Source organism: Pecten maximus, chromosome 3, assembly GCF_902652985.1.
Source record: "Pecten maximus chromosome 3, xPecMax1.1, whole genome shotgun sequence".
NCBI classification, from domain to species: domain Eukaryota; kingdom Metazoa; phylum Mollusca; class Bivalvia; order Pectinida; family Pectinidae; genus Pecten; species Pecten maximus.
This window is the reverse complement of record NC_047017.1, coordinates 42,085,719-42,106,378: the sequence shown is the minus strand read 5'-3', so window position 1 is coordinate 42,106,378 and position 20,660 is coordinate 42,085,719. Positions and strand designations below refer to the sequence as shown.

Genomic DNA, 20,660 nt, shown 5'->3' with positions numbered 1-20,660 from the left:
TTCAGAGATTGGGTAGGTTTTATTATAAATACATCTCTTTCTATTTGGTACCCGGCCAAGTTTTATCTAACAAATTGAGGAATTACTGAACCAGACTGCCTTATCTATAATATACGACATGTTGGTGTGTATTTATTGTCTCCAAAAACAGGTGTCACCCTTCCATATTATATATAGTAATGGAGGATTTTACCCGATGATGATACCTGGATCGGTACTGAAAATAAATGAAACATATCAATATAGATAAGTCATTAACATTACATGTATATGATATTACACTTTGATAAAAACAGCAAAATATATAGAAAACATATTGCTTGTAACACAAATACAGTTTAACTGATATATAATCATTAAATAAAAAAACCTCATGTACATGTATACTTATTACACCACAAGTCATTAGTTACACACAATGGTATATTGTATTTGTTTAAAGGCCTATCGTAGCAATAAGAAATATCAAGATTAAATTATGTGTATACATATAAGAATTATATCAATGAAGTGTTTATACAATGGTATCGACATTACGGATAAACTGTCAAACAGCAAAGGCAATCTGCACGGAGTTGGGGTCAAGTTACATGCCTGAACTGCCGATATTATTTCATTGATCGTTTAAAGACTTATTGTGTCTGTACATTATTTACACCATTCGAAGCATGGTGATTATACGTTAAAAGAGTATATTTTGGTGTGGTGATTGTACGTTAAAATGATATATTTTGTTGTGGCAGGTGATGTGACATCGGATGTCATTGGACAATATGGTACAAGCTGAAAATTGGCGGCTGTTCTGGTAGCATTTCATCTCTGAAGTAAGCATGGATGTTTCATGTGAAATTTGTCACGGTGGTTGATTTAGCTCACTGATGTGCTAAAGGAGAATTAGGTTAAATCGAGAGAGTACTTCATTGTTTTGTTTGTCGTTCAATTTTCAGTTCGTTTGTTCGTGTTTAAGTGCGAGAGTAAGTTCAAAGAAAAATTCGTAATCTTACATTAGTTCAATCTGATGATAAACTACGCCGTCATCAATGACACAAACATGTTGAAATGTCATAGGGGTCTCTTTCTTATCTGGTTACGCGAAACATGATGTCGTCAGGCCATATTTTGTGAAGGTAAAGGTATTTTCAAAATAAATTGTTTCATTTGGTACATGTTGCCTAATACAAGTACGCTTTTACTTTTACAAAAGTTGGGATGCATGGAAGTGGTATAGCTATAAACAGAAAAAAACAGACAGAACAAAGAAGTTACATGTATCTCCAGCTGGCGCCATTAATTTGATGTACAGAATCATAAAAAAAACGATAGATGAGACAACACATATATAAAAAAAATTATCATCAAGCGGCTTATTGCATTAAACCACACAAAACATGGCGGTGGTAACGTTAGGGATCACTTACGTTTTTTCACAGATGTAGCCGTACTTTTGGTTACACGTGCGGTCGTACCACTGGTAGTGTTCACGGGTGTTGATGACGGTACAATGTTGGTCTAAGTGATCATTATCAGGTTCTCCGGGGCCCCAGTTTTTGTACAAAGGCGTCAAACGTTCGGGAACCCAAATAAAGTTGCCCTCCAACTCCCAATCTGACAGTCCTATCCAGAACTCATGGCTCGTGTACACTGACAGCAAATATATGACAACTTAAAATATACAAAGCTGTACATTTTTTTTTCTGTTTATTCAGTAAGAGATTGTGATGTTTTTGAATTCTAAGATTTATTTCATGTAAGTTCAAATGAGTTATTGTTTAAATGATGGGGTTCGGTTGACTTAAACTGTCAATAGGCCTTAAAGTATAAAAAAAAAAAGTAATTCTGTATTTACAAAGCATACGGGTGCAGTACTACAAGACGAAGTTACTATTTATAGCCACAAACCGTCAGTATGGTTCCGAAGATAGTCAGAGAGGAAGAGGTCCTCATTAGGAGTTTCAATAGACACCAAAGATGCACCATATAGTTTACACATATCCTGAAAAATTGCAAAGAATTTACAAATACATGAAAAGTACATGTACATTGCATCGTGGCATAGTACATGTAAATAGTGCATAAACAAATAATGTATCAAAAACAATGTATGGTGTCATAGTACATGAAAAGCATAAACAAGCAATGCATATAAAACAATGTATCGTGTCATAGTATATGAAGATAGCAATTTTTCATTTAACAGTACATGTAAATAGCACAATAAGAAAACAATGTATATTTCAAAGTACTATTGTGAAAGATGACCGAATATATAATGTTATATATTCGATATCTATATTGCTATTAAGTTAAGTTAAGTTAAGTTAAGTTTATTTTCCGATACAGGATCAAACAAGATCCTCTTCATCGGTCTCAAAAACATGAAATTTAAATATTGATAATTATGACATTACTCGTATTATTAATGTAACTCAGATTTATAATTGTATAGGAGTTCCTGGTTCTCCCAGTGCTTATCCAGTCTATTTTTAAATGTAATTACATTTGGCGCTAAAACTACATCTTCAGGAAGATTGTTCCATATGTTTACAATGCGCAAGGCGAAGAAGTTCTTGCGAACATCTATTCTAGAATGTTGTGGAAACAATTTCAACGTGTGACCTCTTATTCCCTGTCTTTGTGAGGTCGTCTTTCCACATCTTGACAAATTCCGTTGCACAATCATCGTAAATACTGTGTGTTATCTTATATCATGTAATCATGTCTCATCTTTGTCTTCTGTAGCTAAGAGTTTGCAATTTGAGCTTCTTTAGTCGATCCGGATATGATAACTCGCGGAATTCAGGTATCTGTTTCGTAGCCCTCCTCTTTGCACTGCCTCAATCATATCGATATGTTTAAGGTTGAAGGGATGCCATACAGTATTTGCATATTCAAGATGAACTCGTACTAGCGTTTTGTATAATAGCGAAAAATTATGTTCGATTAGAAATTGAAAAGATCGCCTTATGACTGCAAACATAGAGTTTGCTTTCTAAAGTACTAGCATCAACATCTGCAGCTGAATCGAAACAATGCGGTCAACCCCAGTGTCATTGCATGACAAACTTCAAAAACGTATCAACCTCACTCGTAGCAGGAACATAGCAGAGAGTCGACCCATATCAGCAAAGATTGAGCCGACTGAGCATCTCGCCGAACCTCGGATGGCGTCCCCGAACAGTCGACCCACAACCGACAGGTAACTATGTATCTGCACAGCACGGGAAACAGGCAGGGCAACCATCCAACCAATAAAAAGTCCTCTGCAGGAATGCAGACCATCCGACAACATTTCCCAGCACGCGTATTTCTCTCCGATTCCCCATAGGACGTGATCTGTGTAGCACTGCCAAACCGAGATCATCAGCTTGGGTGCTGTCCCTCTGATCAGCGGGATTCATAAAAACGCACATCGTCGATAGACTACCATCATCCCGAACGCACCTGACAAGTCCGAGGCCATCATGGGATACACAGCCTTGAGGATGGACATGGCGAAGGACGCGTTAAACCATCCACAAAGTACCTAGTGTCAGCCACAACAAACGACTTCCCTCTCACGGCGCATCCGCCACGGATGAGGTAAAGGGTACACTGTAACATAGCCACCTGTGAAGTCGACACCAGTTCCGGTCTATACGAGAACGACCGACGGGACACCGACCCTCATTCAGCAGAGTAACTCTGTTCTCCGTCCGTCCGATGTACCATCAGCGATCCCTTCACCACTGTAAACAGCGTCACCACGCAAACACATTCGATTCCAGAAGGAACCAACAATATAAAAATTATATGGTATTGGTGGAGCCTCAAGCATGCCAGCCGGCCTCCTGCAGGGTTGTCTATGAAGAAGGAACAGCTCCAGCTCAGCACAGCTTCGACATCTGCATAGACCCGGAAGACATGTCACTGCCGTCTGCTCATCGATCATGGATAACAACCGCAGGTTCACCATCCCTTCCTCATCAGCATCAAACAAATCTTATTTCCACAATGTTTGAGTCGCAATAGACCACAGGCCATTCACCGCAAGCAGTACTACATCAAACTCGAACGTCTCCCACTTTAAGGAGCCAGGTATCTTTAGCCATGATGACTGTCTCGAGAAGGCCGAGACCGTCAACTCCACTAAAACAGTCATCGGAAGATCAAATAAGGACACCCAGAAAGTCGTACACACTGCATCGTCAAAACCATCCATCCATTCAGACATCATGAAATACGCATATCCTTCATGGGTGCTAAGGTAAGGTAACTACTGTGATATTGCCTCCTCCCTCCGGCAATCCTCCCAACCGAACCGTTTCCTGATCACCTAACCGAAATGATCTTAAACAATGTCTGGCTCAACTATAGGATTTTGGAGCCCGGTAACCACACGGTCACGCTTATCGTCCGTTGTACCAGCTACTGACGTAGCCACTGCCAATCTAGAGGTTTACATATGTTTACACACCCCTTCCTCTCCAATGGGACACTGCATGCCTTCATTTCTTATTCCACAAAAGAATATATAGTTTTGTTTATTTGTTTAACGTCCTATTAACAATAGAAATATGATATATTGTTTGGTTTATTTGGTTTAACGTCCTACATGTATAACAATATAAATATGATATATCGTTCCGCCTGTGGATACGAAGATAATAATATAAAGTAAAATAAACCAAACTTCTAATGCCTTATTACTTTAATGCAAATATTTTATGGTCAATAAACTATACTTTATACCAATGTACAATTTAGAAAGATGTGCGTAGTAATATCATCGGCAGCAAAGCTGTCACAATATGGCGAAGTTAACGATGTCTTCGGTTGGAAATTATCAGTAAATACATCAATGTTGTTTGATAAAACTGTTACGGTTTCTGATTGCTATAAATACAGTACCTTGGACTGATTTTGTATGAAACGATATTCTTTATCATTGGCTAAGATACGTATTAAAGATCAAGCTACCAAAGCAATGTTTTAGTTAAAAACGATTCACAATTTAAATTTGCCAATGGACAATGAGAGCAAACTAATTGACAAGACAATTTCACCTGTATTGTTATATGACAGTGTTCATTTGGGGCTATAAGAACTATTCTATCATCGATAAAATGCACAGGGAGTTTCTAATTAATGTTAGAAAATACACCATAAAATATGTTCAATGGCGAATATGAAGAATTCCCTCTAATTTTTCTTAGTAAGAGTCGTATAATTATTTTTTGGCTTCGGCTAATGAGTGGTAATAGATTCAAGTTATCTTACTAAATGTGCAATGCCTGATTGGCTGGACATATTAATAGTTCTCATAACCATCAATGGGTCGATTTTGTCGGAGGCAATTTTCATAAAAAAAAACACAAAAACAGTTGCGCAAGGCTGTCTCAAAACAATAGTAGTCAATATTCCAAGAACTTCCTTCGTGCTATCCTAGAAAGTCTGAAAAACCAGTTTCACAACTAAGGCATACTTATATTTTGGTAAGAATGTATGTTATTATGTTTAAAAATAGTAGATATAAGTGTAGAGTCTTATCTTTTAATTTTACCTAACGGTCTCAAATCACCGACCTTCTATTGAAACCGGAAAATGGGAAAACGTTCCTAGGGAAGAACGTGTATGCGTATTATGCGATAAACAACATATTAGTGATGAATACCAAAAAATATGTTTTAAGATGCAATTTTTTTTTTTTTTTTTTTTTGCCAGGAAAGATGTAAGTATTTATTATTGCTATACTATACTATTTTCTCGATTTTATTATGCTAATAGTCCAGTCTCTGTGTTAAGTATATCTGGGCTACCTTTTGTTTATTGTTAAACATTTGTATATATTCCGATGATTCTCATGTACAGTAAGTGTCAATCTGAGTGTTTCATAAAGTTCTATTCTGTTTAGATATGTAAAGTGTGGTTACTTATAATTACCTCGGCCATCATCCATTCCTCCGTGTCCCTGCTAATGTGGTAGCATGCCTCTAAATTACTCACCCAGCCTTCGGGACAGGTGGACTGTGCTAAAGATATAACACATCATTTCCTACATTATTACGTCGATACAATGAAGCCATTTCATATTTGATATTGAGAGTAAGCGATGCCGTTTATTTATCATTGCTTACTCTGAATTGTAAATGTGACATTGCTTACTCTGAATTGTAAATATGACATTGCTTACTCTGAATTGTAAATATGACATTGCTTACTCTGAATTGTAAATATGACATTGCTTACTCTGAATTGTAAATATGACATTGCTTACTCTGAATTGTAAATATGACATTGCTTACTCTGAATTGTAAATGTGACATTGCTTACTCTCAATGGTAAATGTGGCAAATTGACCATTTAGAGTTAGCGATGTCACATTTACCATTGAGAGTAAACAATGACAAATTTCCTATTAAAATAAACAATGTCATATTTACCATAGAGGTTAAGCAATGTATTGATTTTTTTTCCATTTAGAGTAAGTAAGCAATGTCATATTTACTATTGAGAGTAAGCGATGACAAATTTACTATTAAGAATAAGTAATGTCATATTTAACATTGAGGGTTAGCAATGTCACATTTACTATTGGGAGTAAAACATGTCATTTTTACCATCGAGAGAAAGTAACCAATGTCATATTTATTATTGAGAGTAAGCAAAGTCATATTAACTATTGAGGTTAAACAACGCCAATTTACTATTGAGAATAAGCAATTTCATATTGTATTTATATAAACTTGTAATGTTATTATTGAGATTATGAAACGTCATGCTTTTCATTTATATAAATCAGCAAGCAATGGTTTCATTGAGATTTCGAAATTTCATATTTACCATTTACATAAACCAGCAAAATCCCCCATACGGCAATGCTAAGCAACATTTCGCTTCAATTTAAAATTGTCAATATACTGGACAAGTCGTTGTTACGTCCGACCGAGATAGTACCACACCTGGCCTTGACCCTAATACATATCATATCATGTAGGTCAATCTCTTGAGTTAGGTCTAAAGTGGAATCGTTTAGAAACATCCTTGTATTGACCAACAAGTTTATCTACAGCTATCGACCGACATTATTTGGACAAGTTCGTCACCTTTTGGCGTAAGAACGTAAATGGTAAACAGAATGACCTCTAATATTGTTTTCTATCAGCCTGCCTCCGTAACTTCTGTTTTTTTGTTGTTGTTTTTTTTTTAAATTATATACAAACAAAAGTATCAAATAAGGAATATATTTTCAATAACGTAAATATGTTTCATTTATAACATCAAGAATTTTGTTTCAATGTCGCAATGATTTTTACGTCGACCGAACATTGATCGTGTTTCAAATTTCCATCATGCCGATCACCGGAGGTCATTTTCAATTTCACTTCTATGTAAACTGTTAGGACACGAAATATATGCTAATGACCAGCAATGTCTGTGTAAGATAGTAGCGAACGATCGCCTGACGCCAAACCTATGTATTTTTGGTATAAATATACAAAGACCAGAAATAACTCTCAATGTTTTAACTCATATAGACTGATATTGTTATAAACCTAAGAACGGTACCAATATTACTCATTGTGACGTATACTGTACATGCTACACAGCTATATATTCTTGTAATTTGCCTATATCGGCTGCCTACTGTAAAGGGAGTTAAGTCTAGTTATCTTAAGAGCTCCGCTTCCCTAACATCAGTAATGTAGAGGTAGCACCTGCCTTGTGCGATCAATTAGCATACATTGTAAGCTATCTATAGAATGTCGGCAATAGCAAGAGCGACACGTGCTCGAAATAGCACATGCATCAAGTATATAATGCAGTATCGATGTATCATATACCAATTATCCGCGCTGATTACAGGTATTGATATACAATATAAAATGTTGTGTATGAGTTGTGCAAGGGGTTATATAACGGATACAGTACAATACATTTATAATCAAAATGTATCGATATTCACGAAAGAAAAGTATCCAATGTACCATGACGCATTTTCTGTGATTAACATTTTAATGCCATATTACAATCTGAATTTGTAATCAATATTTTTTTGTAGAATTAATGAACTCGTGAAATGTTTGAGTCTCAGAGAGTCCGCTGCAGAAATAAGCCAATTACTGACGCAGTTTCCTGATTTGAAAACTAACTTGGGAGTTTCTAAGAACTATCTTCGTGTTCCAAGAATAAATCAATACTGCTTTGTAGGTTCCCACGGATGTGAGGAAGGGGCTCCAGTACTGTAGAGGTCCAGACTCCGCGGGTATCGATCACTGTTAGGGGTGAGCAGATTTATTGGTAAGTCTCTTGTTTTAAATATTTGATGTTTTTGTGGCCTGGTTGGGTGTAGTAGGTAGGTTCGGGAAGATAAACACATATGCTTCTTACTGTATAATTTTGGTGATTTTTCCTTCATGAATATTTCATTTATATCACGTGAATAGACATGACTGAACTATGTTGTGTAGTATGTTTTCTATAGTGCACGAATTTCGCTTCATTTGGCACGGACAAGAAAGTCCAAAAAAACATCCGAACTTTTTCTCCCTGGCCATTTGAACAAAATTTCTTATGATTTATACCTTAGTTTTATTATGTTTAAGATCGCCATTTAAAGTTCCACTAGAACGAACATTTACATCCTGCCTACACTGCTCTTGACCATCCGTTAGAAATCGTTTGTATATCGTCCAGAACTACGTTATCGCAGCTATAAAGTTCCACATACACCGATATACCTTACGGACAAAAAACAAAAACTCAATTTTATTGATAATTTTGAAATTCTACAGACAGGCGGCCATTCTACGATGACCGATTCATGGTGAAGTTAGATTTAGATTATTGACTGCAATGACTGAATAGTTCTCGTGTAGAAAACCCTTTCTGGTACGCATGTTTTTATATTTACCTAACTGGTATTTATTATTTCGAGGTGGATGAAATATAAGTAAAAATGTGTATAGATGTATAAATAGGTACATTGTAGTACACTTTGGATCTCCAACATTAGGTTGTCTCTCTCTCTCTCTCTCTCTCTCAGTTTATAGACTATATGGTGACCAGCTGTCCGGACATTCTCTCGAACAGAATGTGACTTTTCCGTTCAGACGAAACCCGCGGATAACGACCATCTTTGTCCACATTCCTTCCCTAGCGTTACACGTAATAGTCCTGTATCAGACAAACAGCGTAACAATCGCCTGTCATTCCCTATTTTCAGAGACCTTTTTATTCAATGAGCCGGGTAACATTGTAGATCCTTTATCAGGATCATGGACTAAGCGATCCCAGAGGTAATTATGGAAACTGAACGCTCCCCTGGGTAATTATCGTTGTTATTTATGTAAATCAATTATTGGAATGCTCTAGATTTGTTCGTGATGAATTGATTTTTTTCCGCTCTAAAAATTCTTTAGCTTTTTTATGTAAAAGACAGGAATCGAACACTACTGTAACGATTTGTGCATAGTTGAAATCACCTGAAAAGAGCATTCTGAATACATTAGATATTGGAATAGTGACAACACGTAATTATGGATCAATTTGGAACAGGGACTGTACCAAACTAGACTAACGGATGGCGGTACCACCACGAACTGGATAGGAGAGAATCGCACCGCTACTGACTAGATACTAAAGAATCGCACCACTACTGACTAGATACGAGAGGGCCGCACCACAACTGACTAGATACGAGAGAGCCGCACCACTGCTGACTATATACGAGAGAATTGCATCACTCCTGACTAGATACGAGAGGGCCGCACCACAACTGACTAGATACGAGAGAGCCGCACCACTGCTGACTAAATACGAGAGAATTACATCACTACTGACTAGATACGAGAGAATTGCATCACTACTGACTAGATACGAGAGAATCGCACCGCTACTGACTAGATACTAGAGAATCGCACCACTACTGACTAGGTACGAGAGAATCGCATCACTCCTGACTAGATACGAGAGGGCCGCAACACAACTGACTAGATACGAGAGAGTCGCATCACTACTGACTATATACGAGAGAGTCACACCACTACTGACTAGATACGAGAGAATTACATCACTACTGACTAGATACGAGATAATCGCACCGCTACTGACTAGATACGAGAGGGTCGCACCACTACTGACTATATACGAGAGATTCGCACCACTACTGACTAGGTACGAGAGAGTCGCACCACTACTGACTAGGTACGAGAGAATCACACCACTACTGACTAGATACGAGGGAATCACACCACTACTGACTAGATACGAGAGAGTCACACCACTACTGACTAGATACGAGAGAATCACACCACTACTGACTAGATACGAGAGAATCGCGCCGCTACTGACTAGATACGAGAGGGTCGCACCACTACTGACTAGATACGAGAGAATCGCACCACTACTGACTAGATACGAGAGGGTCGCATCACTACTGACTAGATACGAGAGAGTCGCACCGCTACTGACAAGATACATATTCGCACCTCTACTGACTAGGTACGAGAGAGTTGCACCACTACTGACTAAGTACGAGAGGGTCGCACCACAACTGACTAGATGTGGTGTTTGGTTGCAGGATTAAGAGGGTATGGCTATGGACAGTTATATTAGTGGGGCGATAATAAGCCAATTTTTAGATAGATAATACACGTATATTTCATTTTTAGACTAAGAGAGGACGAATAGTTACATACTGTCTTTCGCTTCAGAAACAGTGCTTTATACCTGTACCTAACAGACACGGTAATGTATAGTTTAAGACCGACAGATTTGAGTGTTGATTAGAGTCTCGTGTTGTCTCGTGTTAGGTAATAAACTGAAAGTTATCAGTTGCACATCAAGAGTTACGATGAAGGTGTACTAATATATATGATGTCATTCCAACAGTTCTGCTAACAGACACGTAGAGCTCGCAGAATGCTTAACATAGAACTGGGGTTTTTCTGTCTTTCTGCGCATCGTCCTTTGTCACCTTTCAGCCTCAGCAGTATTCTCTGGAATTCCGATTACAGCGCTTTCGCCCAAAACCAGATGCTTGCTCGATAAGGAAAATCGAAAGGGGGAGGCGGATTGTCTAGTGGGAGCCTGACAGTGAGAGAAAGTACTCGTGTGTGTGATACTGGATTACCTAGAAATTTGTCAGATGCTGTAACTTCACATACTGGTATCCTATTTATAGACATGACACCAGAAAACGTCTGGTGTACAAAAGACAGAACGATAGTAGGAGAAATGCTCTTCAAAACAGAAGTAGTTAACAGTGACACTACTTACATGTAGTTAAAACTGGAGCAGCTACAGACGTACTGACCAGAAACCTGTTGGTATCAGTTGATGTTATGACACAGCCCCCGTGTGTGAGCTGTTTTATTCCTGCCAGACTGGAATACATTGTAATATAAATAATACCGACAGTCGGAATATCTCTACTGAGCAATGCACGTGTAATTATGTGTCGGGAACGTATCTATGTGAGTATACTGTGATGTAACATGTAGATAGTTTTACTCATTAACGTCGACTACGTACCTTAAATTAATGTAGAGCTAGAGATTCTACATCGAGCACGTTCAAACCCACGATTTGACACCAAAAGCAATGTAATAATGTGAATTAGTGATCTAGCCATCGGAACTAGGAGCTTTTATTATTATTTTTTGTTCTGAGTCCAGTCTCCGCCGCACGTATTCTATCAATTCTTCACGTTTGTAAACGCTTATCAGTATTGTTGCATGTATGAAATGTATACAAATAATTATATATTACACATATCACGTATCATTTTATGGAGAAGAAGACACTTCAAGACTGTAAGAGTACGTTACATTATACATTTAATACTTTGATTTTGAAGACAGTACACCGTTTATAAAAATATAAAGTTATTACAGTTAGAAATGAACAGCTAATAGACCCATGTAAACAGCTAATAAACCCATGTAAACAGCTAATATACCCATGTAAACATCTAATATATTCATGTAAACAGCTAATAGACCCAGGTAAACAGCTAACTGACTTATGTAAATAGCTAATAGACTTATGCAAACAGTTAAAAGATCTAGGTAAATAGCTAGTAGACCTAGATAAACAGCTAATTGACCTATGTAAATAGCTAATAGATCTAGGTAAATAGCTAGTAGACCTAGGTAAGCTGCTAGTAGACCAAGGTGAACAGCTACATTTTAGTAGACCGTTGTAAACAGCTAATATACCCACGCAAACAGCTAATATATTCATGTAAACAGTTAATAGACCTTGGTAAACTGCTAACTGACTTATGTAAACAGCTAATAGATCTTAGTAAATAGCTAGTAGACCTAGGTAAGCAGCTAATAAACCTATGTAAATAGACAATAGACCTAGATAAACAGGTAGGAAACCTAGATGAACAGCAAATAGACCTATGTATGTGAACATCTAGTAGACCTAGGTGAACAGCTAGTAGACCTAAAAGAACAGCTAGTAGAACTAGGCGAACAGCTAGAAGAACTAGGTGAACAGCTAGTAGAACTAGGTGAACAGCTAGTAGACCTAAGTGAACAGCTAGTAGAACTAGGCGAACAGCTAGTAGAACTAGGTGAACAGCTAGAAGAACTAGGTGAACAGCTAGTAGAACTAGGTGAACAGCTAGAAGAACTAGGTGAACAGCTAGAAGAACTAGGTGAACAGCTAGTAGAACTAGGTGAACAGCTAGAAGAACTAGGTGAACAGCTAGTAGAACTAGGTGAACAGCTAGTAGAACTAGGTGAACAGCTAGAAGAACTAGGTGAACAGCTAGAAGAACTAGGTGAACAGCTAGTAGAACTAGGTGAACAGCTAGAAGAACTAGGTAAACAGCTAGTAGAACTAGGTGAACAGCTAGAAGAACTAGGTAAACAGCTAGTAGAACTAGGTGAACAGCTAGTTGACCTAGGTGAACAGCTAGAAGAACTAGGTGAACAGCTAGTAGAACTAGGTGAACAGCTAGAAGAACTAGGTAAACAGCTAGTAGAACTAGGTGAACAGGTAGAAGAACTAGGTGAACAGCTAGTAGAACTAGGTGAACAGCTAGAAGAACTAGGTGAACAGCTAGAAGAACTAGGTGAACAGCTAGTAGAACTAGGTAAACAGCTAGTTGACCTAGGTGAACAGCTAGAAGAACTAGGTGAACAGCTAGTAGAACTAGGTGAACAGCTAGAAGAACTAGGTAAACAGCTAGTAGAACTAGGTGAACAGCTAGAAGAACTAGGTGAACAGCTAGTAGAACTAGGTGAACAGCTAGAAGAACTAGGTGAACAGCTAGAAGAACTAGGTGAACAGCTAGTAGAACTAGGTAAACAGCTAGTTGACCTAGGTGAACAGCTAGTAGACCTAGGTGAACAGCTAGTAGAACTAGGTGAACAGCTAGTAGACCTAGGTGAACAGCTAGTAGAACTAGGTGAACAGCTAGTAGAACTAGGTAAACAGCTAGTTGACCTAGGTGAACAGCTAGTAGAACTAGGTGAACAGCTAGTAGACCTAAGTGAACAGCTAGTAGAACTAGGTAAACAGCTAGTTGACCTAGGTGAACAGCTAGAAGAACTAGGTGAACAGCTAGTAGAACTAGGTAAACAGCTAGTTGACCTAGGTGAACAGCTAGAAGACTTAGGTGAACATCTAGTAGACCTAGGTAAACAGCTAGCAGCCTTTGAAACAGCCAAGTAGAGATATGTAAACAGCTAGCAGACATAGGTAAACAGTTCGTAGATCTAGGAAAAAAGCTTTTAGACCTATATAAACTATATAAAAGACATCCAGTTGATAGAAGACCTGCATGAAAGAAGAAAGTTGATAGTAGACAGTCCGATGACAGGTAGTAGACAGTTTGACGACAGGTATAGCAGATAGTCTGACGATATGTTAACAGTATGTCGTTAGGTTAACAGTCTGTCAACAGGTAACAGACAGTCCGATGACAGGTATAGCAGATAGTCTGACGATATGTTAACAGTCTGTTGACAGGAAGCAGATAGTCTGACGATAGGTTAACAGTCTGTCGTTAGGTTAACAGTCTTTCAACAGGTAACAGACAGTTTGACGACAGGTAGCAGATAGTCTGACGACAGGTTAACAGTCTGTCGACGGGACGCAGATAGTCTGACGACAGGTAGTAGACAGTTTGACGACAGGTTAAGTCTGACGACAGTTAATAGACAGTTTGACGACAGGTTAAGTCTGACGACAGGTTAACAGTCTGTCGTTAGGTTAACAGTCTGTCGTTAGGTTAACAGTCTGTCAACAGGTAACAGACAGTTTGACGACAGGTAGCAGATAGTCTGACGACAGGTTAACAGTCTGTCGACAGGACGCAGATAGTCTGACGACAGGTAGTAGACAGTTTGAAGACAGGTTACTGTAAACGTACTTATTTTAGCGCAATCAAATTTTAGCGCATTTGCAGAATTTAGCTAATTAGCGCAATGATGAATTAGCGCATCCACAGAACTTTCTAAGAAATAGAACGTACAAAAAGTAATTAGCGCAATCATAATTTAGCGCAAGGCATCCAGCGCGAAAAGCGCTAAAATAAAATTACCGCTAAAATATGTACGTTTACAGTAAGTGTGACGACAGGTAGCACACCAGAAAAGATAGATAGTATATAGGAGACCTTAGAAGATTTCCGTGTACATTTAGTAGGTAATGAATTATAACTGATTGACAGTAAGAACAACTTAGATGTAGGTAGACCAAGAACCATTTAGATTGCAAGTGTAGACTTTTAAGACAAGTGTTTTGTGTCCATGGGTCAGACGGAGGTAACACGGTGAAGATTTAATGGTCAATGGCCCGAGGCGTGCGATAGTTCCCTCCACGGTGGTCAGTCCCGACGTCCAATTATAATTCTCCCGCGGACAAATATCATCTTGATCTCTATGTGTGAACAGAGAAGCTCGAGAAAATCAACAAATCGCATTATTATGCAAAATGTGAGAACCTTATCAGGCGAGACGTGCCGTCCAGGACATCTAGCCATTACTGGAGAGATAAAGTGCTACATTTAATTACTTCTATCGCTTGAAAATGAAATGACCAGCATCTCTCCGGTCAGTGGAATATATTACTGGTCATCATGTGCTCTATGAGAGCATACACTTGTAAGTGTGAGTCATCAAGACGCTAATCAGAGATTAGTGGAATGTCCTCTACAATCGTCCATACAAACAAGTAGTCAGGAGAATGTGTCCCCTAACATGGCAAATAGTTTTAAAAATATTTTTCATTTACGGAGAAGCCCTTAATTTTTTAACTCATTACCTTATATCAATATACATTTCTGTGGAAATATTGCGGTCAAGACAAAATCTTAGTTCAGTAAATTTCTTTTACATCAAATAAAGTTTTTTTATGGAAAATACTTGGTTAAGGGGGAAAAAATCGTATTTAATGAAGTTACTCTTCAACTTATAATGATACATTTCTGTTGAAAATATTAGGCTAAGGAAAAAGCCTTAATTAAGGAATTTTCCTTTCAAAACACTACTCCTCCTTAACACCAATTCGGATTACTACCAAATTTAGTGTGAAACACCATTTAGGGAGGCCGATCATATTTTGTATAAACGAGGCTTGTCCGATCCTTGGGGATAGAGGTGCGGGGCCCAAAAGGGGAACTTTGCTGAAATTTTGCTTTAAAATCATACTCTTTCTTAACCCTTGGGTGGATTACATCCAAATTTTGTGAGATACATCATTTAGGGAGGAAAATCATAATTTACATTAATGAGGGTGGTGTGACCTCTAGGGTCAGAGGGGCGAGGCCACAAACGGGGAATTTCGCCGAAATTTTGTTTTTAAACGCTACTCCTCCTACTTTAACGGCTTACAACCGTATTTACATGTAGTGTGAAAATATCATTGAGGAAGGGCAATCATAATTTATACAATTGAGGCTGGTCCGAACCCTTGGGACAAAGGAGTGTGACCCCAAAACAGGAGCTTAGCTGAAATTTTGCTTAAAAACGCTATTCTTCCTTAATGCCTTTTAATTTTTTTTGATTACAACCAAATTGGGTCTGGAACATCATTGAGGGAGGACAATCATGCTTCATATAAATGAGGCTGGTCCAACTCCTGATAACAGAGGGATGAGGCCCCAAAACGGAAGCTTGGCTGAACATTTGCTTAAGATGCTACTTCTCTTTTAAGCCAAAATGGATAAAAACCAAATTTGATCTTAATTAAACGTAACTGGCTGTGAACAGACAGTTTATGGTAATGATGCTGGTTTGAGCTCTTTGGATTGAGGGTTGTGTCCCTGCTGTAAGTGTTTGTCAGATGACCGTTAAGGCCCATAGCCCTTTTGTTTATGGAAATATTGGGTTTAGGAATTTTGTTTTTATGAAAATTAAAATGTCTTCCCGTCAGATTTAATTTGACGCCAGTCGGAGAAATCTGTCTCTACGACGGGAGGAATTTCCTACATACGTATTTCACTTCACAGGATTTGTGATAAGGTGATTGACAGCAAAAGATGAGAATATTGAAGTACTCCGAAACCACACTGAGCTAATCCGGCATATTCGTAATACAGATCGCCCTGTGTTAAAAGGTGGAGTCGTTGTGGTTGTAGAGTGTTTTCATGAAGACGCTCATGGATGATACACCGGAATCATCACCATTTATACTCAACAATCAATATGGTAGCGTGGAGGTTTACAAGGCGTGATTGTAAAGGAACACTGTTTTAATTCTGTTATTGTTGTAGCCAGATGGTCGCCGTTTTCGTCACGTAGTTTTACAGTGCTATCTACTCAAAACCGACAGCATTCGCTGTGTTAAACTATTGATGATGAAACAAGACTGTTACACTTCAGTTTAGTAGTTTGTATTATTTCCCATCGCTGTCTAATCCAATGCATTCCCTAATTAAAATTTACCGCTACACTTTTAACAACAAATCATGCGTTCGCAAACATTGAGATCACCCTCTCTCTCTCTCTCTCTCTCTCTCTCTCTCTCTCTCTCTCTCTCTCTCTCTCTCTCTCTCTCTCTCTCTCTCTCTCTCTCTCTCTCTCTCTCTCTCTCTCTCTCTCTCTCTCTCTGCGTTGGTTATCTCGCTTGTATCCCTTGAATGGGAGATATGTCGGATTGAATTATAAATCAAAGTTGGCGTCTTGTCTTCTCCACTAAATTATTCACAGCTTTAAGGTTTTCCTCAAGCGTCCGCCCTGAAAGTTGAACCCGTGCCATAGGCGCGGTTTCACCAATAGCACGAACTGTTCCGTGGGATTAATTAAACATACTAATGATCGTTTACATTAGAATTTGCACGCTGGGGACTACAACGGTCATGGGCATTTCTACACTGAAGTGACGAGAAGATTGAACCATCTGGATGAGCAGCCGACCATTGCACATGCCGACGATAAAGCCGTTAGAATCCTGAAATGGTGTGATTTTAATCTCCTTTAGAGACTAATAACCTGCTGAGACCAGTGTCTGATTCATGTCATCTTTTTTCAATTGTCTTTGACTCGCGTCATTGTCCACTGCCGGCAATGTATTATCATAATGAACTAGATACGTAATCAATGGATACTTTTATTTTGTCTTTGGTGCATGACACTCTTTGCCAACATTACATCCTGTCTTTGTCGACACCACATCCTGTCTTTGTCAACATTACATCCTGTCTTTGTCGACATTACATCCTGTCTTTGTCGACACCACATCCTGTCTTTGTCGACACTACATCCTGTCTTTGTCGACATTACATCCTGTCTTTGTCGACACTACATCCTGTCTTTGTCGACACTACATCCTGTCTTTGTCGACATTACATCCTGTCTTTGTCGACACCACATCCTGTCTTTGTCGACACTACATCCTGTCTTTGTCGACATTACATCCTCTCTTTGTCGACACCACATCCTGTCTTTGTTGACATTACATCCTGTCTTTGTCGACACCACATCCTGTCTTTGTCGACACTACATCCTGTCTTTGTCGACACCACATCCTGTCTTTGTCGACACCACATCCTGTCTTTGTCAATATTACATCCTGTCTTTGTCGACACCACATCCTGTCTTTGTCGACACTACATCCTGTCTTTGTCGACACTTACATCCTGTCTTTGTCGACACTACATCCTGTCTTTGTCGACACTACATCCTGTCTTTGTCGACACTACACCCTGTCGTTGTCGACACTACATCCTGTCGTTGTCGACACTACATCCTGTCTTTGTCGACACTACATCCTGTCTTTGTCGACACCACATCCTGTCTTTGTCGACACCACATCCTGTCTTTGTCGACACTACATCCTGTCTTTGTCGACACTACATCCTGTCTTTGTCGACATTACATCCTGTCTTTGTCGACACTACATCCTGTCTTTGTCGACACTACATCCTGTCTTTGTCGACACTACACCATGTCTTTGTCGACACTACATCGTGTCTTTGTCGACACTACATCCTGTCTTTGTCGACACTACATCCTGTCTTTGTCGACACTACATCCTATCTTTGTCGACACTACATCCTATCTTTGTCGACACTACACCATGTCTTTGTCGACACTACATCCTGTCTTTGTCGACATTACATCCTGTCTTTGTCGACACCACATCCTGTCTTTGTCGACATTACATCCTGTCTTTGTCGACACTACACCATGTCTTTGTCGACACTACATCCTGTCTTTGTCGACATTACATCCTGTCTTGTCGACACTACATCCTGTCTTTGTCGACACTACACCCTGTCGTTGTCGACATTACATCCTGTCTTTGTCGACACTACATCCTGTCTTTGTCGACATTACATCCTGTCTTGTCGACAATACATCCTGTCTTTGTCGACACCACATCCTGTCTTTGTCGACACTCATCCTGTCTTTGTCGACACTACATCCTGTCTTTGTCGACACTACACCCTGTCTTTGTCGACATTACATCCTGTCTTTGTCGACATTACATCCTGTCTTTGTCGACACTACATCCTGTCGTTGTCGACACTACATCCTGTCTTTGTCGACACTACATCCTGTCTTTGTCGACACTACATCCTGTCTTTGTCGACACTACATCCTGTCTTTGTCGACACTACATCCTGTCTTTGTCGACACTACATCCTGTCTTGTCGACACTACATCCTGTCTTTGTCGACACTACATCCTGTCTTTGTCGACACTACATCCTGTCTTTGTCGACACTACATCCTGTCTTTGTCGACACTACATCCTGTCTTTGTCGACACTACACCATGTCTTTGTCGACACTACATCCTGTCTTTGTCGACACTACATCCTGTCTTTGTCGACACTACATCCCTGTCTTTGTCGACACTACATCCTGTCTTTGTCGACACTACATCCTGTCTTTGTCGACACTACATCCTGTCTTTGTCGACACTACATCCTGTCTTTGTCGACACTACATCCTGTCTCTGTCGACACTACACCATGTCTTTGTCGACACTACATCCTGTCTTTGTCGACACTACATCCTGTCTTTGTCGACACTACATCCTGTCTTTGTCGACACTACATCCTGTCTTTGTCGACACTACATCCTGTCTTTGTCGACACTACATCCTGTCTTTGTCGACACTACATCCTGTCTTTGTCGACACTACATCCTGTCTTTGTCGACACTACATCCTGTCTTTGTCGACACTACATCCTGTCTTTGTCGACACTACATCCTGTCTTTGTCGACACTACATCCTGTCTTTGTCGACACTACATCCTGTCTTTGTCGACACTACATCCTGTCTTTGTCGACACTACATCCTGTCTTTGTCGACACTACATCCTGTCTTTGTCGACACTACATCCTGTCTTTGTCGACACTACATCCTGTCTTTGTCGACACTACATCCTGTCTTTGTCGACACTACATCCCTGTCTTTGTCGACACTACACCCTGTCTTTGTCGACACTACATCCATGTCTTTGTCGACACTACATCCTGTCTTTGTCGACACTACATCCTGTCTTTGTCGACACTACATCCTGTCTTTGTCGACACTACATCCTGTCTTTGTCGACACTACATCCTGTCTCTGTCGACACTACACCCTGTCTCTGTCGACACTACACCCTGTCTTTGTCGACACTATACCATGTCTTTGTCGACACTACATCCTGTCTCTGTCGACACTACACCATGTCTTTGTCGACACTACATCCTGTCTTTGTCGACACTACATCCTGTCTCTGTCGACACTACACCCTGTCTTTGTCGACACTACACCCTGTCTTTGGCGACACTACATTTTGTCTTTGGCGACCTGTCTTTGACTTTGGTGACCCTACATTTTGTTTGATACATGACCGAAAGAAACATTAAACCCGTCTTGGATACGTGACTGCAAGTAACCATTTTCTCGACCCCACGCCGACAGGGATTGCTATTTTAATGATGTATCTTCTATCTTTCTATATCCATTGATTTTTAAAATTATCATTCACCAGCGATATTTATTGTAAACGAAACAAATGCGTGCTACATCACATGATAAGGTGATATGACTTGCTCAATCAAGAAGTTTATATAAGCCCAATTTGTGTATTACGTAAACAAGACTGTATAACCGGAATGGAAAGTTTTTGTACAGTGTATATTAGCTATCGTGAATTACTGAATATTATAAATATGTTTCACTATACTTTATATTGTTAAAGAGAATAAAACTTGAACTAAAC

At 39.2% G+C, this 20,660-nt stretch overlaps 3 protein-coding genes across 3 annotated transcripts in view; 2 read left to right on the top strand and 1 right to left on the bottom strand.

The window, feature by feature from the left end:
• LOC117324234 (perlucin-like protein) lies at positions 1–6,951 on the bottom strand. Its single transcript, XM_033879989.1, has 5 exons — positions 6,820–6,951; positions 5,920–6,008; positions 1,900–1,993; positions 1,419–1,641; positions 1–217 (listed from the first exon to the last, which is right to left on the bottom strand). The coding sequence occupies exons 1-5, from the start codon at positions 6,866–6,868 to the stop codon at positions 190–192; spliced, it is 483 nt and encodes a 160-aa protein (XP_033735880.1). The 5' UTR covers positions 6,869–6,951; the 3' UTR covers positions 1–189.
• Positions 6,952–10,886: 3,935 nt separating this feature from the next.
• LOC117324230 overlaps positions 10,887–20,660 on the top strand; it is a 42,908-nt gene continuing 33,134 nt past the window's right edge. The window contains exon 1 of the mRNA XM_033879981.1: positions 10,887–11,453. The gene's annotated coding sequence lies outside the window, so the exon portion shown is untranslated. The remainder of the gene's footprint in view (positions 11,454–20,660) is intronic.
• On the top strand, positions 11,768–13,668 carry LOC117322763 (golgin subfamily A member 6-like protein 7). The gene is made up of 2 exons (XM_033877702.1): positions 11,768–11,792; positions 12,410–13,668. Exons 1-2 carry the CDS (start codon positions 11,768–11,770, stop codon positions 13,666–13,668), a joined length of 1,284 nt encoding a protein of 427 aa, XP_033733593.1.